At 40.0% G+C, this 25,664-nt stretch overlaps 1 protein-coding gene across 1 annotated transcript in view; it reads left to right on the top strand.

The window, feature by feature from the left end:
* The window catches only part of LOC117267642 (uncharacterized), a 48,422-nt gene extending 37,189 nt beyond the window's left edge, over positions 1–11,233 (top strand). Inside the window, exons 7-12 of the mRNA XM_033643664.2 lie at positions 556–703; positions 2,142–2,194; positions 5,609–5,706; positions 5,856–6,036; positions 6,840–7,043; positions 7,296–11,233. Of these exons, the coding sequence (XP_033499555.1) occupies positions 556–703; positions 2,142–2,194; positions 5,609–5,706; positions 5,856–6,036; positions 6,840–7,043; positions 7,296–8,537 (1,926 nt within the window). The 3' untranslated portion in view covers positions 8,538–11,233. The remainder of the gene's footprint in view (positions 1–555; positions 704–2,141; positions 2,195–5,608; positions 5,707–5,855; positions 6,037–6,839; positions 7,044–7,295) is intronic.
* The last annotated feature ends 14,431 nt before the right edge of the window (positions 11,234–25,664 follow it).

Here is a 25,664-nt window from a genome sequence, read left to right as displayed (position 1 = left end):
TCAGTTGAACACCAAACCTCCCAGATATAACAACAACAACAACAACTGTAAAACTGCTAATAACATGTCTTTGAGTCACTGGTGTTAACTCTTGTAATTGCAACAAAAACATGTTGAGTACCACTAAACGTTTATTTGTAGAGCACCTTTTAGACAGAGGCAAAGAAATGCATCAGAACAACATTTAAATACACAATAAAGTCAGCCTCTGCTGCACTCTAGTGATAAGTGGCAAATGTTAGCATGCTAACACAGGAAACTAAACACAGTAAAACATCAGTTAAACATCAGCATGTTAGCATGTTGATGTTAGCATTTATCTTATATCTTTATCTGTGTCACAACCACAGGCATGACTTTAGACTGTTTTGTAAGTATGTAAGATGGCAAAGGAAATCTATAATTACTGTATTAACAAAGGAACGGTGGTCAGTACCTCCTTACTGACAGACTAAGACATTTCACAGGATTTTAACTTAACAACGCGACTACAGTGATTTTAAACCTTTCCCTGCCTTGGTGTCTCTGTCGTAACGCTTGATGTCTCCCTCTCAGGAGAACGTGATGGGCAGCGTGGAGGTGGGCTGTGAGGGCAGCTGGCTCCCCCACCCTGAAGAGCAGCTGTTCCTGGATCAGCTCTTTGCCTACATGGAACGCCTCGGCTCACCCATCCACAAAGTCCCCAACCTGGGCTTCAAGAAAAGTGAGCCTCTACCCTTCTCTTTTTTTTCTTTCTCTCCTTCTGACCTTTATGTATTTCTTTCTTTTCTATTTCTTCTTTCTTTCTTTCTGTCTATCTGTCTGTCTGTCTGTCCTTCTGTCTTATGTTCTTTAAAGGTGAATCAGTGTGCTCTTGACATTTGAGAAATGAAAGTTCACAGATTTAATTCCCATGATGCCTCTGGCTAGATCTGTCAGAAGACATTTCTTTTTACCTTATTTAACCAGAATTGTGCTGTGAGATTGAGATTAAAAATGGTGTTCATGAGAATCAGTGTAACAATCAGCTGCTGTCAGTTGCAGACCAACAGCCTAAAACCCAATCACTTAATATCACAAGGTAACAAACGAGCAAAATAAAATGGTGAAACCTGACACAAACTGCCATTAAGCACAATATAAAGACCATACCCTGGAAACAACAGCTGTTAAAAACAGCTTTGTCTCAGGACACAGATGGCTGCAGCTCAGAACTCCTGCTCGACTGGTTTCATGATCACACTTGTGTCTGTGTTCAGGCTATATGTTTTACTTCTGCTATTGAATGCTCTGTCAGAGTTCACAGAGTACAGAAAGTTTAACTAACCTGCAATAACAGTTTTTTTTTTGTCCATTTGGAGGCAGCAGAAACAAGAAACAGCTGACCACATTCTTTTATTTTCTTTACTTTATTAAAATCTTTAATTTAGATAACAACATTTTGCAATACAATCTGATCATATCGTCACGTTTCAGTTCCACTCTGAGGTCATGAATGATAAAATGGTCGCCTATTATTTGTCGTCATTTGAACCTCAATATTCTCAGCTCTCCTTTTCACAGCATTACATTTATATTCTTATCACTTAGCTGCTTTTCAGATGTATTTAGTCAAATTTTAAGTTCAGCATGCTTATTTTTATGGCTTCACCATCAATTAAAAATGTTTACTTTAAATATAACAATGTGAACATCTTTTATGCTTAATAATACCATAAAGTGTTCAATTAGAAATGTAATGTTTTTCTGAAGTATTATATCTGAGTGAAGAGGTAATTTAACTTTATATTTAAGGAAACATTGGATCTTAATAGTATTTTAAATAAAGTTATGAGAAACTAAAAGATATTAATTGTGGGGCTGCCAGAAGCTTCTGTGGCATGTGAATATGTGATAAGGTTCATCATAATTAAAGCGGCAGTCAAATGAAAACATTAAAAAGCACAGGAGGAGGGTCCGTTTCATCTGTATCTTTATAACCAGGAGAGAATAAAATCCTGCACATTCAAAGTACTCAACGTGTTTCATCAGAGCATATTTGCTCAGTCAAATTGAGCGTTTTTATTTCAGCTTTTATCTGCTCTGTTTCACATTTGCATTTCTCGTCTGTTTCCACTTGCTATGCTGCTGAGTTTGAACATGTCCACCCTCTCTTTCCTCAGTTGATCTCTTCCTCATGTACTCTGTGGTTAAGCGGCTTGGAGGCTACAAGAAGGTGAGTTACTTCAGGTTACTTCACTTCACTCAGCACATTTAACCTTCTATGTAGAGGAACAGATTGTCATGTCGGGGTTGTCTTGTGGAGAGTCGCATGAGACAATTGAAGCCGCTTTTTAAGGTATTTTTGGGGCTTTTGCCTTTATTTGATAGGACAGCTTTAGCATGAAAGGGGGAGAGAGGGGTGGAGGACGTGCAGCAAAGGACCATGGGTTGGAATCAAACCCACAGTCGCTACGGCAAGGACACAGCTTTCGTACATGAGGTGCATGCTCTACCAGGAAACCACTCTTAAACGTTTATACCAAATATTAAGCTACCACCAGCAACTGTTCTAACTAAGCATAAAGCATAGAAGCAGGCAAAAAGTCAGCCATTTTTTTATACTTTACGTAAGCGTACGTACCCGTCGGTGAGAGAATTTTTGATGGGCAGTTCAGCTCACCGCATGAGAAGAGAAACAAAACTGAGGGAAGTAAAGAAACAGCTCAAGTCAAGAGGGGGTGGGATCAAAACAAAGATTTTATATTAGGTAAGCTTGTTTCTTAAGGTATTGAGCTCTTAAGCAGAAATGTTTTGCAGTTGTTCGTGTAATTGTTTGCCAGAGCACAGTAAATATCCTTTCCTTTCAACATTGGGATTTGTTGTTAATGTGCTAACTAGCATCTTGAATCCACACCGTCATTTTTACGGTTGGTATGGAGAGTGCATTCTGTGGCGCAGGCACAGAATGCACATACTAGTTCACCGTCAGCTGTAGTCTTTGCGGTGTGTTCAAGAGCGGCTTTTTGACTGAAACACAGGTGACGTGAGATGATGCAACAGCCAACCCTCGTCACCACTAAAGGCCCATTTATGCTCCCTTTACGTACGAAAATGTATACGTCCGTTTCAAACGATGTTACCGTCACTGCCCACATACTTCCATGCGGCCTTTACGTTGGCATGGATGTTAACCAATATATCCACCAGGGAGCAGCCCAGCGTCAAAAGTTTATGACAACAACAAACTCAAAAAACAAACATGGCGACTGTGGAGATATTGATAATGTAGCTCTTGCATAAAAGACAAAAACAGAGGCAGCGTTGTAGGAGGCGGTGGTTGGTGAGGCCGTTAAATACATCGCGACTGGAGGACGGAGAATTCTTTTCTCTAGTACTGCCGATGAGAGAAATTGAATTGTTATTTCTTCTTCGTGTCTCACTAGAGCTACGTATCGGGTAGTGACAGCAACACTGCCCCGGCGGTTTCCGGTGGTACTGCTCCGTTTGGCCCGTATCCGTAAGCTTTATGGAAATGTGCAGAAATACGGACGAAATGAACGCAGAGCACGGACAGAAGGCTCCGTCCGTATCTGGATCCGCATTTAACGTTGAGCATAAATGGGCCTTAAGTCTTTTAATGTCAGTTTGGTGTGTCTGGGCCTTTACATTTCCTCCACTTACATCCAACTGTTCGCCAGAAACAAATATGCATATTTCTGAAAATGTTGAACTAAGTCTTTAAAACTGCACTGGTAGCACTCCAGATTTCTCTGAAGAAGTCACAAGATGAACACAACAAAGTCATGACTATTTTCAATACAGACAAATCAGTGCTACCTTTTAATGAACTGCAACTGTAACTGTATGAAATGACATTTGTCTGTTGAGAATGAAACGGTGGAGTTGTGCCTGAAAGAATCGGTCATTTCTGAGCCATTTACAGTAAATAAACACACAGCAAGAGCAGCTTTACAATAAATGTAAACAGGCAGACGGGACAGAAACAGGCGGTACAGATTCAGTTCAGTGCTGCACTGATTCACAACAAAAGGCCTGTTCAGCTGTTCATTTCACCCTCTGTGCTGAACTGAGCCTTGCACTGAACAATACTGTATTATACAGCACGGTGTTACACCCCTAATGACACACTGTATTATGTGTCACACACACTCATAGAAAAAAAACAAGTTCAAATTCCAACCAACACATATTTCATTCAGATTAATTTAAATTCAACCCATGCAGCATAAATCCTAAAATACATTCCAGCTGTGGTCACACTTGATCTAACTCCTCATTCATTTCAGTGGAGAACAGAGGGAGACGAATGTGTCTGCTGGTAGTGAATCAACCCCGCCTCATTCACTTGGCACAGGATTCTAATCAGATTGAACTTTGACACATAAAATTGCGATGCTCTCCAACGTCTAGCTAGTTTGTGTATTTGTATAAACTTGTTTGTATGACTGCAGCCACTGCAGTGGAACAAGCAGCAGAGGAGGTGATGCTGCTCGGCTGCAGTGTTGTTACTGTGGCATGTTTTATTCACATTTGTTTTATGTGGCGTTTTACTTATTAGAGGTTTTTACCTTTTTTAATGAACAAATGCACAACTTAACACGAGTTAGGGCACTTTATTTTATTGCACTCTACTTATTAATATTACTTGCACTTTAATGTCTTTGTACTTATTGATAGTGTTTTTTATTGTGTGACAATCAGTTCTGCCGTACATCAGTGTCTGGACCTCAGGGCGCCCACGGGTCTTTGAAATTTTTGTAAGTGTGTGAATTTGAGGGAAAAAATTAAAGGCCTCTCTGGTTTTTGAAAACAGACATAAATAGACATGGGTCATTGAAAGTGCTTGGATGTATATGTTTTGTGCAAGAATCAAAATTAAAGTCCTTTTGATATCGTAACCTCACTGTAACGCAGCACAGTCCAGCTTCTGTCTCTTTTTAATTGTTGTCAGCTTCAGTTCTCAGAGCTATAATAGTAATTAACCTAGATCCATGTCTTAAACTATGCTGTGTTGGGTCCTTGAATTTGAGGGCCTGGAATGTCCTTGAATCGGATATTTAAAAAGGTGCAGGAACCCTGATAACAAACTTAACTTTTTTTTTTTTGAGTATTAGGCACTGTGCATCTTTCAGACCACAGAAGTGCAGAGTACACTAACAGGATGTGCTGGTTTCTGCTTTATTGTCCTTCCACCTGTCAGCCACAGAAAGTTGTTTCGACCTCATGAAGTCAGAGTGTTTTACTTTATACTGTGATAATTGTGTTTATACAGTACTTCTATGGGTTTTTTTTTTTTTCAGTAAACAAACAAAAACCTGCTAAAACTTGTATGTTATGTTGTATTATGATTGTAGCTGAATTAAGAAATGAACTGGAGAACTTGAGATGATAGAAGTGTTAAAATCCGTATGCAGAACACTGGAGTACAAGCCATACTCACACTTCAACACTGCAAATTTTCAGTTTAGCTGATGATTAACCTCTAACCGTAACCCTTATGTTTGAATGATAGCACATTTTTCAAATAAAACATGACAGTCCTACCCAGGCTGCACACACACCATTTTTTTTCTGCAGGATTTCAGGAGTTCAAAGCTGATCACCTTCACGTTTGTTTGTGTCACAGGTGACATTGGACCGTCTCTGGAAAGTGGTTTATAATGAGCTGGGAGGATGCCCCGGCAGCACCAGTGCTGCTACCTGCACCAGGAGACACTACGAGAGGTCAGACTGAAAATCTGACTCCCCCCTTCCAAAACATCCTGAAATAGAAATAAATCACTCAGGCTTAAAAAAAAAAAGGTTCTTATGTAAGAGTGCACACACTTAGCATCCTGTAACTGTGTGCATGTGTGTGTGTGTGTGTTTCTCAGACTGATGCTTCCCTATGAAGAGCACCTCAGAGCAGGCGGAGCAGAATTTAAAGTCCCAGAATCCCCCATGCCACCGAAACCCAGAGGGATAAGAGGAAGGAAACCACTTCAGAGAGGCAGAAAACCGGGACTCAAAGCCAAGGACAAGAAGATGACAACCCCCGCTGCTCCTTCTCGTACTGTAAGTGACAGAACAACTGTAAACAGTAATTAATCTTATTTTTTATCATGCGGTGACATGCTACTCTGTGCTGCACATTCACACTTGATTTACCTCCTGTTGTTTCTTTTCTTTTGCTGCCAATGTGCCAATTTTTAACCTTTTTTATTTTAAGTTTTCATACATAAATCATCATAGTCCTGCCAGCTTTCGCCCTTCATTTCTGGTATTAAATAAACATCATGACATTATACTTTTGACATTATGACTCGGGGTGATTCAGGAAACTGTGATATTTCTTGAAATATCTCTATATACCTTTAAGAAATGCTCCAGATACTAAAATAACCCTGATGAAACCTGCAGATATTCTTCTGGTAAACAGTTCAGCTAAGCCTAGAGGTGCCTCCTAAGTTTATTGACTCTGTAAGGTTTTGGAATAATGATGTAATAAGGTCTTTTTAAAAACATATTTTGGTGCCGAGTTTGATAAAAATCTGATTGGCTCGTCCACAAGTCAAAAAAATCCAGTAAAATTAGAGGTGGTGGTCTGCACAACTTTGTGAATTTTGCCACAGATATAGAAGCAAGACCAGGGAATTTTATTGATGTAGCACATTTTATTGCTGGTAAAGTGAACATGCTTCACATTAAAATGTACAAAGCAATAAGTAACGTAAAGAATACAATAAATACAAGAAAGTGCAACAGCAGCAAAAGAATAAATACACAAATAAACCATCCACCTTCCAAAAGACGTGAATAAATCCAGCATAGGCTTATAGACACCATGTATGACCGCTTATCTCTGTCTCTCTGAGCAGATCGTGAACCCTAACGGCACCGTGGTGGTGAAGAGAGGCCGAGGCCGGCCGCCGGGCACTCGCAACAAGGCCACGCTGATCGCTCAGGCGAAGCTGCTGGCTCAGCAGCAGGCGAAAGCCAAAGCAGCGGTCGAGTCTCAGCAGCAGAGTCCTCTGCTTCCTGTCAGAGTTGGAGGCGGTCTCACCCCCAGCAGCACACACAGGGTAACCTCTCAAACTCCACTGTACTGTAGAAAAAACAGACACATTTTATAGTAATTAAAGTGATACTTCATCTGTGCTTCATCCTCCCCTCCATCCTGTTTAACCTGTTAATAACCTTCTGCTTTAAAGAAAAAGATCTGAGATGTATTTTGAAGCTTTTTAAAAGAAAAAAAGAAAGAAAGATAAATAAATAAATATTAATAAGTGCTATCCATGACCGCCATTTTCTTCCTCTCTCTTTCTATCCTGCAGCCCGTCCAGCCAGCTGTCCTTCCTGTCAACATGCCCCTCACCCCAGACCTCTCCCCCATGACCGCCCCCTTCCTCCCCTTCCAGCCCAAACCAAAGGAACTGAGGCCGGACAGAGCGGAGACTGTGGCTCCTGCTCCAGGTGTGCTCCTCTCCACTCTGCCTCGCCACTTTGTCGGAGGATCTCTGGGCGGTTTTAGCCCCATCAAAGGTGTCTGTCCTCTGGATGTCTTCAGGAACCGCATAAGCCTCCAGAGAGGCCCGGAGAGCCCAGCCCTGACGCCTCAGGACCCAACCCAACACCATCCAACCATCTACACCCTTCAGCCCAAAGTTGGAACCCCGGATGCGTCTCATCCCAGCGGGGACCAGCTTCAGCCTCAGCCCCACATGCTCCACCAGCAGCACAACCGCTGCTCCGGCTGTACTGTGGACGAGGCAGCCCAGAGAGGAGGCAGTCGGGACGTTAGGAACCGGCCTCCTCTGCCCCCTCTCCGGGTCCTGCCTTTGAACCTGGACTGCAGCGTTCAGGTGTGCCAGCTGATGAGGACTCGTCTAGGCTCGTCTCAGTTCCAGACCTTCACCCGCCGACTGTCTGAGGCTCTGTCCCAGGACCTCAACACCAAGCCCCCCTGCTCTCCTATCACCCCTCCCCCAGAGCAGGCACTGCCGCTCAACCTCAGCAAACGCTTCACGGCAAAGAGACCCAGCACCGAGGGACCAGAACCGAGTCTGGCAACGATCAACGGGAGCACAGATCAGCCGCCATCCAAGAGACAGAGACCCGGCTGCACAGAGCAGGCTGAGGACTTCAGCCTGGGCGGCCGGTCCAGCTCTGTAGGAAGTGCAGGAGGAGGAGAGCAGGATGTGGAGATGAAGAACCAGGAGGAACCAGCGGACCTGAGCTCCCCCAGCAGGATTAGGGCCTTCCTGCTTGGGCTGCCACCCTTCCAGGTGAAATTTGAGGAGGATCTGAACGGGACGAGGTTTGGGAAATTTCTTCCTCCAGGATCTATGGCTGAAACCCAGAGGACCGAGACAGAGACAGGAGAGGGACGAGTGGCAGTAAAGAAAGAAGTAAAGAAGGAGGAGGAGGTGGTTGAAATAGAGCGATGTGACACTGAGATAAGCAACAAATTACAGAAGCCAGAGCAGGAGGAGAAAGATCCCGCCCACCTCTCTGGTTCTGGCCCAGTGGAGCTGAAGATAGCCGGGCCCTCAGACACTGACACACACTGTTTTTAGCATTATTCCCTCTGTTGATATTATCATTTTGTGATCAGAAAACTGTCGGATAATTCGGGATTGGCGGTTTTGGAATGTGGAAAGTTGTATCCACCATGGTGCTTGGTGTTGGGTTTGGACACTGGATGCTTCAGTGGTCGATCAGGCTCAGGTTGAAGCCTGAACATGTGGAGCAGGGGTGATTCTTTGCTTCATATTTGAGAACATTTGAACTCATAACTTCTCCTTATTTCCCATTTTTGTCTCCTTGTTGTTATTTCCTTTTTTTTTTTTTTTTTTTCCCTGGTTTTCGATCTTCTCTTCGATTGAACTTTGCAGAGGAGTGACGACACTGAGACTCATGACAATCACACATCAGTTTCTCTTCGTTTCTCTGTTGATTTCTGTCTCTTAATGGTTAAAAAAAAGAAACAGAGGAATGAGACTGTGACTCTTTTACAAACACTGCCATAACCCTCCATAACACTATTAACTCCACTATTCAATGTTAAGGTGAAATATTGAATAAGATCCATATTACTTAAAATAAAAATCAATTCTATCTATGGGTGATGCTATGCATCAAGACTTCATAAATTAGCATCTAGAGTGTACTGTAGTTTGGTAGTTTCATTTTTAAATTGTACTCTACTTCTGTAGAGAAATAGTTATTTTCTGATAAAGTGTCTAGATGTTATCTGGAGCTCCTCAGTCTTCACATTATAGCTCGTTAAGTGAAGCCTTTCTATAGTCTTGCTCGTTAGCTGAAATTATATAAACTGTTCTTACACATATGTGCCTTAAATGTCCTGCGATCTGTTTCATCGCCGGCTTCAAAAACATTCAGTTAAAGAGATACCTTGATGTTGGACCTGTTAAGTTTTCCTTCTCTCCTCAGTAGTGCCAGGTATTTTTGAAATACTAGTGTGGATACAATACCTGCATCTCTGATTCTGAAATATATAAAAAAAAATCTTTTAACAAAAGCAGCCAAAGTTCTTACGTTTTAAATGTCTTAATATCAGCAGCTGTAAAAGAACTCGTCTGAAGTAAACGGCCTAAAACTGGTAAAAATTTAGGCTTTAATCAATTCTGAGTGCTGCTCTATGCTGCTGACATACTTCATACAGTACTAGTGCAGTGTTGAGGTCCGATACCCAGGCCTGCTGTTTGCATGTAAAGACCACTGTGGCCACACGATGGCGCCATCGCTTCGCCTTCATCACCACCACTGTTCAGGTTATTCAACCAATAGGGACTCAGCACAGGAGGACGTTTAGAGATCAAACATGAACATGTTGCCCAAACATTCAGACTACCTCAGGCTTTTTTTTATTTCTCCAGGGGATAAGAGCTCATCCCATCATGCATTTGGGGAGACGGCAGGGTTGGATGCTGGTCCATAAACACAGACAGATTTCCACTTGGTATTATGAGAAAAAAATAGTGTTTATTCTCCATGTTTCTGATTGTCATCAAATCTCATGACTGATTTGGGTTTTAGTATGGAATTTGTTGAAAATTAAAGAATGTCGCCAGACTTATTCTTTAACCTGCGATTAGTATGTGGATACGGTTACTAGTTCTTTTAATGCTACATGTGCTTGAACCCCTGGTGTAAATACGCACTCTCATTCTCTCCATTCAGACTTAACTGTGATCAGATCTGAAGTTAGTTGCAGAGTAGGAAGGCAGATGACGGATTTATACGTAGCATTAGCAAGAAAAGGTGGAGATAGTTGACCGATTTATTTTTCTTGCGTTAATAGTTTGAAATTTTTAGAACTGCGCATAATCGCTTCCTGGCTGAGCTACATGTTCAGATTGAATCCACTCTCATGTCTGTACGGTAAATATAAAGCTATAGCTAGCGGCCAGTTAGCTTAGTACAGACACTGTAAACAGACTAAGAGAACAAGTAGCATGGCGTCCATCCAAAAATAACAACACCTACCTACCAACACCTCTGCAGCTCATCAGTTTGTAACACTTAACAACTTGTTAATTTCATTTGTAAAAAACAGAAGTGTAAAAAAGAGAATAGGTTGTGGGTTTTCAGGGGTTTTGTACCAGACTACTTGTTGGCTCGGTGCAGTGACTTCCTGGAGTTCCAGCCAAGAAATAGTCCGACACATGACACCCTTCAAAACCTTAATTTGCTGTTTTTTACACTTCAGTTTTTGTACGAATTTAACAAACAAGATTGTAAATGTTAATCGCTGAACTTTTGGCATAGGAAGTACATTTCCCCCCCCGGTCCACATTTGTTTTAAGTTGCGGATTGCATCACAAGGTGGTCTCTAGTGTTCCCTTTAGAGAGAGCCAGAACAGCTGTCTCAGCCTGTTTCTAGTCTTTGCATCTCGCTAGGCTAATTTCATGTTTACCGTACCAACGTGAGAGTGACTCCAATCTCATCTAATTTTCAGTATGAAAATGAATAAACGTGTTTCACAAAATTTCAAACCATTGTTCTAAGAATGTGGTCAAACTGTACAGAAGTCATTTACACCTGGCTCAAATCGTATTATATTCTGACCGTTATTACAGGAATCTCTCCTGAAGATGTCCAGCTGTTATAGGCCAGATGTTAATGCCAGTTGAAAATGAGAAAATCAAACCTGCAGCATTCACTCTGTGTCACCAAAGAATGTGTTGCCGTTTCCCACTTTATACCAGTCCTCTACTCCACCCAACTTCTTCCTCTTCTTCATCTAAAGTGCCAACACAAAACACCGACTCAATATTGGGACAAAAACCTTGTGTAGCTAAAAAAAAAATTGAAATGTCAAGGTATCCCTTTAATCACAGCCTTTTCTTCTTGGACTCGTCCCTGTTTGTTTCTGATTTGCACACCTACTGTACCCACGTGCTTCATTTGTTTTTCCATATTTATATTTGCCATGTTTATTTTCTTTCTGCCAACGTTTGTTATTCTACCAGAGCAGTGGAATTAACTACGACACCGAAATTAACTGGTGCTGTTTATTCTTAGTTATGTAGCCATATTGTTGTTGTTTTGTTTTCTATTGATAAAGCTGCAAATTATTTTCATCTCAGCAAGTCGTTAGATCTTGACTTCAAGTTTAAAATTTCTCACAGTAGATTTATTTGTCCGACAGTTATAAGAAAATATTTTAAAGAACTGAGTTAAAAGATAACATGACTTGTTATTGGAAGTATTTGCAGTTTTTTCTGATTTATTTTTGACTGTTTGGCTTTGTGTGAGACAGATATGGACTGTTTGTGAATGAGTGCATGAGTAGAGAAATGTATACTCAGTAGATCATAGCTGGGCAGATGCACCAAAGCACATTTAACTCCACCAGAAATCCCCAGACCTCCATAACATTTCTATAACGTTTCTCGTCATGTCGAGGTCAGAGTTATCATTAGTATTTCAGGATATTATATGTCGTTATTTTGTTTGCTTTAAGAAATGTCACTTTTCACAATAATGTCTGTTTTCTCCTTCACGTGAGGTGAGAAATGAGAAGTAACGAGGAAGATGGTAAAAGACTTCTTCCTTTTGTGTGATTATTTCTTGAAAACAATCAATGCAGTAAGATTTGATATATCTCACAAGTCTGATAATCTTACTACGGGATTAATGTATAGTTTGTGTCTTGCTCTGCTTCATTCTGTCTGTCAACCCTTATTTATTAAGGGGAGGTGTTTCTGAGCATGCTGGAGCGACATAGGCTTCAGTATGCTTCAAAGGAAAGAGTTTGTACGGGTGCAGCTGAAGACAAAAGTGTTTGTTGCTACTCTGAGCGGCCACACTGGGTGGCAGGGTGAAAAGTCGCTCGATGGCTGGAAGATGGCATTAAGTAATGCACCACCAGCGAACAACAATAACAGTATATTTGTTTTCTTTTTGTGTGTTTTGTGGTCCTCGTGGAATGATGGTGTACACTTTCAGATGTTTGCGGTGTTGCACTTAGTTCAAAATCTACTTATGTTCACACCTCCACAAGCCTTCCCAGCCACTGCACAAATTGGGCTCGGCTGTTGGATTGTCAGTTTTTGCATGTTAGAATATGTCGGACACAACGCCTCGACAGTTGCGCTGTCAGAAACAATGTGTCAGACATTGAAATTGTTCGCCGACTACCTAAATAACTGTTGCCTTTATGAAAAGGGCCTTTGAGGTAACACTGGGTTAGCTTACTGCTTTAGTTACAGTTTAAATGTAAGCTAGTTAGCCAAACATGCTAACATATGTAACCTATGTTGAGAGCTGAAAAGTGCGCTTAAATCCATTCCTCACAGGGTTACTCGTGCGATTTTGGTTCTGGGAAAAGACTTTCAAACCTGTGTATCGCTCCTTCTACAAACTTGTCATGTGGGAAAATCCAAAGCTGTACATGCCTCCCACTTCATAGTTACAGTTGCTAAGCTATGATTGGACAATCACTGTTTGGGGAGGAATTCAAAGGGATAGTTCAGCTCTTTTAAATGAGGGTTGTATGAGGTATTACCTACAGTAAATGTTTGTCAACACGCTCCCAGTTTGGAGAAGCAGACAGGAGTACTACCAAGAAATTAAGCAATGTACTGCTGTGGAGGGTCAGCAACAAAATATATTCTAGCCATTTAAAAAAATCATTATCAGTTTAGGTGTATGCTATATTGAGAATATTTTCACCTCTTTACCTTGCTGTCAGACAACGATGAGTACCTCATAGAATCCCACCTCAAAAAATCCAAACTATCCCTTTAATGATACCAGATTTTCTAGCTTCTATGTGAACTTCATCATTGTTGGACCCACTGCATATGCTAATTGGTATTTACCTCTTCTGGTACGTAGACTTTATATTGGGATGATGTCACAAAAATAAGGATTGGGGGAGTTTTACAAATATAAAACAGTAATAAATGACCTTGCTTGCAGTTCAAGGTGTTCTCTGAGAAGCTCTACAGATGTCCGGATTATGTGCTTTCCAAACACACCCGTGGGGCTGCCTCGACGAGTTTTCCAAAAACTTTACAAAACTAGTAAATACATCTTTCAATCTCTCTTAAAAAAATTCTCTACATAATTACTTCTTAAACTTTACGCGTGATGAACGAGTGCGACCGATCAATATCTTTGTGAGAAACAGTTTGAAAGTGTGCTCCTTTTCAGCCATTCGACGCTGCTCCACCTCCTCTCTGTAGCAGCACTTTTCACCCTGTCAGATGTGGCTTCAACACTTTTGCCTTCAGACGACACTTTGTACAAACGTTCATTTCAAGTTCAGCACTCACACACACTGGGAGCCTCCCAGTCAAACCACAGCTCCACTGGACCAGTTTTATCTCAGTCTGACTCTCCTGAACATTTGTTGCCTTAGTTAGTTTTTTTTCTTTCTGCATGTTAATTTGTATGTTCACGACAACATGCCACCAGCGCCTGGTGTGTCATTCAAAGTGGGGATCTTGTAGGTTAGAGTTAAAGGAGAGCTGAATAGTTTTTCTTCTTCGTTGGTTATTTAAGCTTTAGTTTGTAAAGGTTTCTTTAGGTATCATTTCTTTTTATTTCCTTCGATAAAGTTAAAGATTTAAATGTTTACATTTTGTTATGCATGTTCAAACAGATTTGTTATATCCAGTGTTTTGCACACTACTTCAGCATCGGTCTTGAACGGCACTGCTCATTAATGTAAAGTACTTAAAAATTAAGTGCCTGATACTATAAGTGAAAATTGGGGTTGATACTTGTAAGCAAATGAAAGTTAAGTTTGCTCATTAGCCTTCATGCCATTGACTTGAACAACAGCTCCTGTTGTCACGTGATGTTGTATTGATCCTGTGTTTTAAAGCACCAGGGGAGATTACCTCGTTAAAGGCGGCAGCAGGACGCTCGCTCGGCTCCGCGGCGTCTGTCGGAGCAAACTGGACCTACGAGGCGTGACACCCAGTGGCCATCTGAGCGCTCGGTGATGTGATTCATCCGGTGAGCAACATTCATGAAGATAAATGATCAAATTAAAGGTGCTACATGTGACGTTTTAGCATCTGTTAGGTGTTGCCAAACCGGTAGAGGGCGCTGTTGGTCTCTACAGCAAACAAGCGGACAGTAGAAGATACAATAGTGAAACTGTCCATCACACAGTCCAAAGAGACATCTCTAAATGTCTCACAACCAGCAGGCCAAACCCAAAGATATTCAGTGAAATGAGGCGTAGTAAAAGAAATCCAGCATGTTTCCACATTTGAGAAGCTTCAACCAGCAATTTTTTTCACATTTAATTGATTCATTTTCTGTCACTTGACTGACTGATTAATTATCTAATCGTCCCAGCTCAAAAATGTCACAAGGTTGAATGCGATAGAATCTGTCAGCCTCTAGTCTCTACTGCTCTACGTCCTGGTTGTAATTTGTTGATGTTAAAAAGCTGCATGTAGCACCTTTTCATAAACTGTTGGATGTTCAGTACCAATGAATGTTTCAGTCACATCTTCCTGTGATCTCATTTTTATCACTTGACACCATTTCCTCTCCTCATGTTGTAGTCATTTGTTTTTTCCCCCTCATTCAAACAAAAGATCAATTTTAAAAGCAGAAGTTGGTCACGTGTTCTTTTCTTTACAAACTGTGTTGATCACTTGAAGAGAGCCGATGCTTTCTGGTATGATCACAGTCTATCTGCAAGTGTGCGCCTGAAATGGCGGCCGAGGCGTTTGACTTGACCTGTTGATTGACACTCTGTGTTTTTGCATTTGTGTGATTTGATGATTGCAGATCTGCAGCACAAACTCCAGTTCCATTTTTTTTTTTTCTTAGTTTCTATAAGCGGTAACCGGTTGGCAGTGTCAGGTACCATTCCATTTTAACACTGTATATTTATAATAAAAGTAATCTGTTAATAAAACCTCAGAGGGCTTTGTTGTGTTTCTTTCTGAGAGGAAGTTGAAAAGGGATGAACAAAATTTACCATAATTTTTTTCATGACGTGTACCCATGGCAGATTTAGATTTCGAGAATTAAATTCAAATTATGTTAAAAAAATGACAAAAATCGAAGAATCGTCGTTATTTTGAGAGATAAAGTTACAATTTTTAAACACAACTCAATTTTTGAACAAAATGTTAAATATTTAGGAAAAAATAAAAATTGCCATTTTAATTTGTAAAGTAATGATAATAAAGTAATGTCTGAGATATGTCAGATTAAAGTCGTAATCTTAAAGGTAGTGATACTAAGTCGTGATTTTCAAAGAAGTGATATAAGAATAAAGTCAAAATATCAGATTGAAGTGGTCATTTTAAAAGATAGGTAATGCCACAACAATAAATTATAATATATAATGACACTATAAAGTCTTAATTTTTGAAGGAAGTTGTGGCATTACAAGACTGAAGTTGTAATTTTGAGGAATGCTGTAATATTCTGAGAATAAAGTAATTTTATGCAAAAAGCCATCATTTTGAGGAAAGTAATGAAAAGTAATTCATGAGAAACGTCATGTTAAGAGAATGAAGTTTGAAAAGTCATAATGAGATTAAACTGTTTGAGGCAAAAATGTATTTATAAAATATCAAATTTGTAATGAAAAGAAATAAAATGAAATATGAAAAATGGTTTATCAAAATTCTGGAAAGTTGTAATGAGAATAAAGTCATTTACAGTCATAAGTTTATGATGAGAGTCTGTGAATAAAGCCATTTCATGCAGAAGGTTGTAATTTTGTGAGACGTCATAAAATCATAAGAAAGTTTTTATTGTCAAAGAAAAGTCGTTGTAGAAAACTTGTACAAAGTTGTACAAAACTGTTGATATTATGGAAAGTTGCAATTTCAATAAAGTTTGTAGTTTTAAAGAAATGTTATACTCGACTTCCCAGAACATGGTTCGTTTTAAGTGGAAATTTAATTGATTATTTTCAATGTGGACCAAATATTGTCACGTATGTCCTGAAAAACAAAATCAGATCTTTGAAAGATTTAAAATAATCCTAATACATATATAAATTGATTTTTATTTTAACATAAGCAGGCATCAGCATTTAATTTGAGGTGTTATTCTGACAGATGGTATCAACTATGAGATTCTTGTAAATTAAGAATAAAATACTTCAATATGACTAATAATCATACAGTTGGACAAAAGCTGCCTGTGATTCCTCACACTGAACACTGGAGGGAGGCAAAGATCTGATAAATATGAAGCTGCAGTTTTGAGCTTTGAGCTTTTATTTTGGGAATTTATTACAGCAGCAACCCAAATATTAAGACAATAACGTCTGAATTTAAAAAGAGAAGTCATTTTATTAGATAAGTAATTATATGAGTTTAACGTTAGAATATTCAAAGACAAGTTGCTGTTTTTTATGACAAACGTTGGAATATTAAGAGACTAAAGTGCAAATATGAGACTGAAATAATTTTCCAAGTAATTTAATTTTACGAGAATAAAGCATATTATGAGAAAAAAGAAAATTATTAATCATATATTATTAATATATTAATTATATCTGAAAAGTTGTTATTTTAGAAAAGTTATATGAGGAGTTTTGAAAAATATATACTTTTGTAAAGAGTTGTAACAGAAAGAGAAAAAAGTTGGAACTTTTTAAAAAAAAACATAAATTAGTGATTAAAAAAAGAAACCCAAAACTTTGCGATTGTTCTGCTCTCATGTCTGTCTGTTGTTTTTAAAGAGTGAGAGAGAGAATTATTTTACTCTGGACATTTTTCTTATCAAGTAATTCCTACAGACTGATCACTGAGCCTGTTTATATCTTTAATTCTGCAGCTTATTGAAACATTTGAATTATCTTATTGATATTTTTGCAGCTCACGTCCTCTGGCACTGAACTCCTCTCTTCTTGGTTACAGGAGGTAAAGACCACTTGTTCCTGTGTTCGACTTTTTAGAGGAATCTGGGCTCATTTGTTCCTCTGGTTAGTTCTCAGGTTTCATTTTAAAAAATCTAATTTGGGCTTGCCCAGCGGCCCTCAGGAGCCTCAGCTCTGCAGGTTTATATACACACATACATGCATTCACTGTGATGGGTTGATTTTACACCTCAATATGTGTTTACCTGTCACTAGGAGTAAATCACAGGTGTCTTCTGTGTCTCTGGAGGAGCTTTGTCAAGCAAATAGTAACTAATGAAAATATGATGTCCAGTTGCACCCTGGGAAATGTAGGCCACAGTAGGATTTGATGTAAATGATAAACATACTTAAAGTCAGAATATCAAAGCTTCTGTTGTTTCAGTACTGACTCCTCTTTTTTAAATCAGTCTCTCATGATTCCCCTTACTTTATATACATATAATATTAATGATCAATTATTTTTTATTATTATTGCTTCAAACTCAGTCAACAACAATAAAAACAAACAAAAAACAAATTAGTTCAGACACTTTGAGTCGCCAAAATGCAAAGTTGCCATGCCTGAATTGAAATTAAGTTTATTTATAGAGCTGTTTTTTAATGTGGTTTAGTAGTGCTTTACAGAATAACAGAAATAGAAAAACAGAATCTCAAAAATAATAAATTAAAGGACAAAATATTTGCTGAAATAACCAGAAAGTTAAGGAGTGTCCGAGTTTTTGAAGCGTTAATAACCAGATAGAGCAAGTTCCAGGAATGTAAAAAAATCAGTGTCAAGCTCTTGTGCTTTGAAACACACACTCTCACACACACACACACACACACACACACACACACACACTACATTCCTCCTCTCCAGGACTTTTATTCTCAGTCTGTTTCAAAAAAATGTCCAGAGTGTAAACATTCACACCAAAGAGGAAATGAACACATTCCACAGTCTGCTGCAGGAACACTGTTACCTACAGTGTGTGTGTGTGTGTGTGTGTGAGGACGCCAAAATCAGCAGGACAGGGATAGTAAAGCAAGTTAAAAAGAAAATATATGAGACATACATATATGTTATTAAAAAAAAGAGAATCAATGTGTTGAAATAATAAGAGCTGTATTTTTGTATACTAACACTGTATGAAATGACACTAGCTGGTGAACACAGTGGAGCATGTAGCAGCTAAAGGGACAGATATTTCCCTCAGGAGTTGGTGGAGACCAAAGCAGAGCTATAAGAGAGTGAATATTGGGCTTACATTCATCAGGTGGACACAAAAACTTGTTTTTGCTGCAAACAAGCGGCCTGAGAAGAATCTGTAATATAGTTATAATACATTATAACATAATGTTAAATCACAAATAGAAAGTCCTGCAATCTCAAACAAGCCTGAATATATATAATATCAGATAAAGTATAAAACAGTTTAGTTTTCTAAAGTGTGATGACACTGAAGTGGCGACGGATGTTGAATCTTGTATATTTCAGTTTCGTAGTCGTCCAGAGTCTCTGTGTGTGTCTCTGGTCCAGTTTCTGTTTTCTGGATCACAGAATCACCACAGGGCTCCATCTCACTGGTTTGGTATGTGAGTTGTATTTTTTCCTGCTTAGCCTGACAGACTTTTAACCCTTTGAGACTCATAAATATTTCCCTTTGAAGCCTCTCCTCTTTGTCTGAGAGTTGACCGGCTCAGGCTGTAAAAGAAATCCACATATAGCCTATAGACAGATCTCCAACAGTCCAGCTGAAAAATTGCAGCAGCAAAAACATAAAAATCCAGACATTATGTCGACATTTGTTTCCTTGGGAGGTCGGACTCTAAAACAAAAATGGCTGCTTTTCAGTAACTGTTAAACATCTGCCACAGTTTGTTTATGTATAGCTGTATTTTATAATGTATTAACTCGTCATTTGTTTTTGTAATTTTACTTCTGATCACTGGGCAATTAGCCGTCATTGTCCACTGACCTTATTCAGTTTCTTTTGCTTTTTCTGTGTCATTATGTCCTTAAAGACTCTTTCACTTGGGGGGGGGGGGGGGCAGAGTGGAAAAAGAAAGTTTATTTCCTCTTTTTGTCATGATGCCCATTTGATTCTGCTTCAGTTAAAGAATCTTCCTCCACACAAAATATGTGTTTTCACAAAGTCTCTCTAAGCACATCGTGAATCTCAGGATGACACTTGACCTTTATGACATCATCACAAGTAGTCTGGAGCCGAGTACGGTGCAGTACGAAACATCTTGTGTCCAGCGGTCAAACAAATGAATAATATTATTTGAATTATCTGGATTTTGGACAGTGAAGACGATGATGATATTTGAACCAAGCAGATAACTGATCTTTTGTGGAAAAGCCATATTAGAGACAAAACATTACTCCAAGCGTCTTCAAACATGTCTGGAGGGGATCTCATTATTTTCTACTCAAACATGCCTGTTTCTGGGAAAACAAGCACTGCTGTTCAATAAATTAATTTCTATTTTGTCTGTTTTTATATATAATTATGTTCATCCTTTAGGAGTCATAGAAGAATAAAGAAAAGACTTGAGGCAGATCTTTAGTGCTTTCTCTTCCTTCGACACATTCTCACTCCGACCTCGTCACATACTGACATTTTGGTCATAGACTTTCCATGTCCTCACACGACGTGCAAGATACCCTGGGTGTGTTGGTTGTTGACGTTCTGGGACACCGTTTATAATCTTATGGGACTTGAACACCACTCCCCAGGGTGAAAGTCAGTGTTTGTTGGACCCATCCACCGCCCCTCCCTCCTGCCTGTCCTACTTGGACTTTCACCACCTTCTCTTTTGTTCTTGTCCCGCCACGGTTCCCCCGACGCCACCGAGCACCTTCACACCATAACAACAACCAGCCATGTATCATGCTGACGTTAATGGATGGCTTTTCTCGACACTGCCCAAGCAATCTGGAAATCCATCGGTAAAAAAAAAACTTTTTTAATTCTTCCTTTACCTCTGGAGGCACAGCCCGGAGTTTTTCGACTAACGGAAGTGCAGGGGCCTCGGCAATCGCTCACGCCCTTCACTTCCAGCAGTGCCCCCAGGGAATCACCGTGTTGTTTACAATACTTCGGGTAGAAAACCAGCAGAGTTTAGCTATATATCACATTTTTCACGTCACTATATCACCGTGTAGACTAATCTGATGTTTGTTAAGTCTATAAACACGACTGAACAAACGTTACTATTTCTGTGTGCATGTTTTGTAATTAATAACATGGTTATCGTAGATTAGGAGGGCTAACCGTTAGCTGTTAACGTTAGCCGTTAGCGTTGTCTATAACCATAGACTGTATAAAAATAAGGTAATAACTCATTAAACGGTCCGTGAAAAAAATATTTTATCCAGCGGATATCTTAGTTACAACATGATTGAGCTAGCAAAGCAGTTGTGTGTTGCTGTGTGTGGTATTTATTCAGTTATGGGAAATCAGGATGTCTAGAAAGCATCAGTGGCTGCAGCTGACAGGGACAGTTAGCAAAGCTAACATCAGGACGTCATCTGTTCAAAGCCTCCCGCTGTCGGATACGACATGAAAGTACTCCAGTTAGCTCAAACATGTTGTAACTAAGACCTCCGCTGGAAAAAAAAAAAAAAAATTCATGTTGACGAGACGGCGTTTTGGGTGGAGCGGTCACTATGGACGTGGAGCTTGCTGTTTCTGTAGGTACACATTTCCTGGGGACGCCTGCACGTCTCGGCCACGCCCCCTCCATTGTGATTGGCTAAAGCGCAGCATCGTTCAAACTCAAAGCCCCGCCCTCCCCCCTCTCTAGTCGTCTTTCACACAGGGCTGCCGACAGATTCTACAATGTAGATTGTAGAATCTGTCTTGAGAGATTAGTGCCCAGGTGCCTACAACTTCAGAGAGTGATCGGGTTGTTTCCTTCTACTTCCACAAAATTTTACTTAAACTGGTCTGTTTCTTTTAATAACGCATTTTTTTCTGTTACCGCTAAAAATTTGTTTTGTGTTTTGTTGCTGTAGCCATAGTTACGCTACATTTGTACATTATTATGTAGCAGATACATTAAAACTTTCTTCAGCGCTGTGGTTAATGTGTGGTTAGGCTTAGGCATAAGAACTACTTGGCCATGGTTCAGAAAATATCATGTTTCGGCTTAAAACGCTTCGTTTTGGCTAGATTTATGGCTAAAAAGCCACAATGATCATCAGCAAAAGAAAACAAAAAGTTTTTGTTGTTTGTTGAGCCTGGTCTCACTCCAAAGTTGTTGAAATCCGGTGCTTGGGCAGTGATTTGTGGCATCAGAAACCAACAAAAAAAGGCGCCCTTAAACACAGCCGGTTGCCGTTATAGTTTAATAGCGCCCGGCGGCATCAGGGTGAAGCGCAGCTGAACAAGGACAAAAGTGAAGGTGGTGAAAGTCCAAGTGGGGCGAGTGGGAGGGTTGGTGGATGGGTCCAACAAGCACTGACTTTCACCATGAGAGAGAAGCGTTCGCGTCTTGTAAGATTCTAAAGCCAAACCCTGTTCTTTTTGTCCTAAACCTAATCACTTGTTTTTGTTGTTGAAGGAAAAAAAAAAACATCAATTCGCGGTGTTGTACCAATGTAGTGCTTTTATTTTGAAAGAGACTGTATGTAAATAGGCAGAACTTGACACGGCGTCCCAGAACATCAACAACCAACGCACCCAGGGTACCTTGCATGTCGTATGTGGACGTGGAAAGTCTATGACCAAACGTCAATATGTGACGAGGACGGAGTGAGAATGTGTTGGTTTGTTGGTCTGCAGCTTAGTCTGCATCTCACACATTGTCTAGATGTCACCTATTCCCTCCACCTCCCAATGACAAACTCAGCTCATATACTACGTCACTTTAGAAATGTCGATATGATACATGTGAAACCTACAAATGTAATTTATGCGTGGTTTGCTGGAACGTACAAAGTGGCGTCTGGCGGCAAGTCTGGTTTCAATGAGTTAGAGGGAGCAGATTAAGAATTTTTAATGACATAAATCAAATCAGACACAAATTATTATTCAAAGCAAAGCGTGTAAACCTGGAGATCTTTGTCCATTTGCTTTTATTGTTACTGCTTTTTAATCTGCTGCCTTTTGTGAAGCATTTTGTGACCTGTTTGTCTCTACAAATAAAGATTATCATCATTATTTTATTATACTGAAGCTATAAAAGCAGCCGCTGGTCCAGCAGTGCTGCAGGTTTAAAGACCATCATTGATGTCTCTGAGAGAGATTTACAGCTCAACATCCACAGCGCTCAGAATTAATCCCCAGTTTGTCTCACCCCCACAGAGTTTTTATTTCTCTAATCTGTTTCCTCTCCACATCCAACCACAACTCCCACAGCTTTGTGAGGAAACATCCAGAGCATCAAATCTTCATATTCTGACTGTGTGTATCGAGTTATTGTTTCCTTTCACTTTATCTCCACTCAGAGAGAATCAGACAGGCGGTGTGTGTGGATGAGCCTCTGCTTTTAAACCAGGCTTAACTCTTGAGACCATCTCTGAGGACGTGAGCTTAGAGAGAGAGAGAGTTTAACTGTCTGGAGCTTTTATCTGATCCGCCGCAAATCAATTTTATTGCTGAGAATGCATCCAGAAGTGAAGGGAACCAGAGCAAGAGACTTAAACGCATATAAAAAGAGACTGTGATTGCTGTGAGACAAAGAAGACGTAAAGACTGCAGATGGGAAATGGACCTTTTCTTTTTCCTTTTGTTTGCTGCTCCATCTGTCCACCTGTCTGCTGGAGAGGCATCCCAGTATAGAAGCTGATCAATAAAATCAATCAATACCTCTCTGCCACTGAGGAGCAGACTGAGTTTATAAAAACAGAGCGAGCAGTAACAGGCAGTTTAAAACCTTTTGTTTACCTCCCGAATTTACAATTTATTCCCCAAATAACTCCAAATGTACTAAAGTTAAGTAGCAAAATAGCCTCGGGGAAAAAAATTATAATGAAATTAGGAAGAAAGCTATGTTGACGTTGGGTTAGAAACAGGAAACAGCCGTCTCCTCCTGTTGAAGTGCCGTTTTGTTGACCCATCTGCTGAAACGTATTTTGGAAAAAACATATCATACTGTTAGAATTGTGCCATGAATTACTCGTATTATGATGTTTGTCAATTTAGAAGACAATAATAGACAATAGTCAAGAAACTCGTCTCCCACAATGCACGTCATCTACACCAGCAGGGCCGTCACCTTGGCTCACTGTAGGCTTCTTCTTTCTTTCAGAATGTGGGTAAAAAGTAATCAAAGGGGTGAAAGGCACTACAGATCTGGCCATGTTGAGCTGCAGCTATGCAAAAGGAGAGTTAGCTGCGTGAGTAGGCCACATCCCGGTCAAAATGCACATCACTTATGCAACTTTTGGGCGTGTAGTCTCTCTAATAATGTTTGCTCACAGCATTGTACTTAACTGGTTTGATGCAGAGAGACTCCACCTCTCTATAACATCACCTGTCTTTCTCCTTTGCAAACAGGTATCACAGCAGCTGGAGCAGCTACGTGACCAGCCCTCTCGCTACATCCCACACCCACCTTTACCTACACGTCAGTCCATGATCAGCTCCCTTTGCTCCTTGGCCTGGAGGAGGAAGTCTAGCCGAAATTGCTAAGTTATCAATTAGCTAGTTATGAAGAGGTGGTTAAGGTTAGAGTAGTCTCGCTCACCAGACCTTTCTCAAGAAAAGAAAGGTCTGGCTGGGCCGACTCTCACTTTAAGATTGGAGAAAAAACGCCCCGGCTGCTTGTATTGTACGCCCACAAAAATATCACCTACAGGACGCGAACCATGGCAGAAAAATGGCTACATCCCTGCAAGATCAAGCACCGCAAAAGTTAGTAAAAGACGTGTTGAAAACTGCAACCGGAGGTGGTAGGGCGGGACTTCAGCGGGTGGCTCGTTCCACCCAATGAGAAGCTGATCTATGCAGCGAACTTCCGCCCACTCAGACTAAGGGTAAGGGTAAAGGCAATGGGAAGGGTTACATCTGTGCTTAAGTATTAAAAGTAATTTTAATATATTAACTGTAGCCTAATTATTGAAAGTGAAAGTACAAGTAAATGCATGCACACCACCTTAAAAATAGAGCTTACATTACACCTGAAGAAAAACACACTTACTCACAACTTTAAGGATTTTAAAGAAATGCTTTGACTAACCAGGACTGAAACACTGCACAGTTATTTGTCACAAATCTTTACCTCCTTGAGTCATTACTCGCCCTCTCTGTTGTGGGACGCCATTTTCTGCTTCCATCATGAAGATGGTCTGATCGTTGAGTGGAATGTAGTCGCTAGCATGTAGCATGTGATGTGACATGCAGCCAGGACTTGACTGAAAATCCATATTTGTTTTTTTATTTTGTAGTAAGAAAGTAATGAAAAAGCTTAGAACACAGAAATACATAGATACTGGAATAAATAGAGTAAGATACTTTTACACCAATACATAGAAATGAATACAAGTATACATTTAAAAGTGAAAGTTGACAAATATAAACAGATACTCCCCAAAAATACTTAAGTATCAAAGTATTATTACTTCAGTTGGACAGTTCTGTGTGTACAACTGATTAAATGAGACGAAAACAAGACAGAAATGCTAATAAACAGTATTTTACTACAGCTGTCAGGACAGTTGATGCACAGAGCAGCCATCTTGGATTCTGAGGTCAGGGTTGGTGAGGGTTGGTGAGGTGCTTTCGACTTCATGGGGGCGTTCGAGTTGAAATTTCCAACTGGGAAATTGGAATTTCCCACTTCCCAGTTGAAATGGAATGCACCATAAGATATAATTGTATGGAGCTGAGTTGCATTGTGGGTAAAGCAGGTGCCATGTTAAGATAAGAAAGAAGGATGTTGTGAGCTCTCTAGGGCACCATTTAAAAAAATTGGATCCACAGTGTGTGGTCACTATTTTTCTTGTGTCCACACAAAAAGAGTAAGAACAACACAAAACTGTATTTGTCTTCAAGTGTGTTGTCTGTGGGGTTTGAATTACATACATTGTATTTAAATGGAGCTCCCCCTCCTCTCAGTGCACACGTCAGCAGACAAGTTTCTTTCAAAAGCTCCAAATTCAAAGTAATTTCTCTTTCATTTTCAGCACAGACTGACCTAATTCTGAAGGACTTACAGCTGCTCTTCGTGGTCATTTGGTGGATTAAAAGTAACCAATTTTCCTAAGTGTTATTTATTCTTTCCTGAAGCCGAATGTAGAGTTGGTGTAATCTCTGCTCAGCCCCTGACAGCCTAATTTGCCCAGTCAGAGGCTCTATTACGAGAAGGCAGTTAAGTGTCAGCCTGCTCTGC

The sequence above is a fragment of the Epinephelus lanceolatus genome, chromosome 11 (genome assembly GCF_041903045.1).
Source record: "Epinephelus lanceolatus isolate andai-2023 chromosome 11, ASM4190304v1, whole genome shotgun sequence".
In the NCBI taxonomy this organism is placed as follows: domain Eukaryota; kingdom Metazoa; phylum Chordata; class Actinopteri; order Perciformes; family Serranidae; genus Epinephelus; species Epinephelus lanceolatus.
This window is presented reverse-complemented; position numbering and strand designations above follow the sequence as displayed.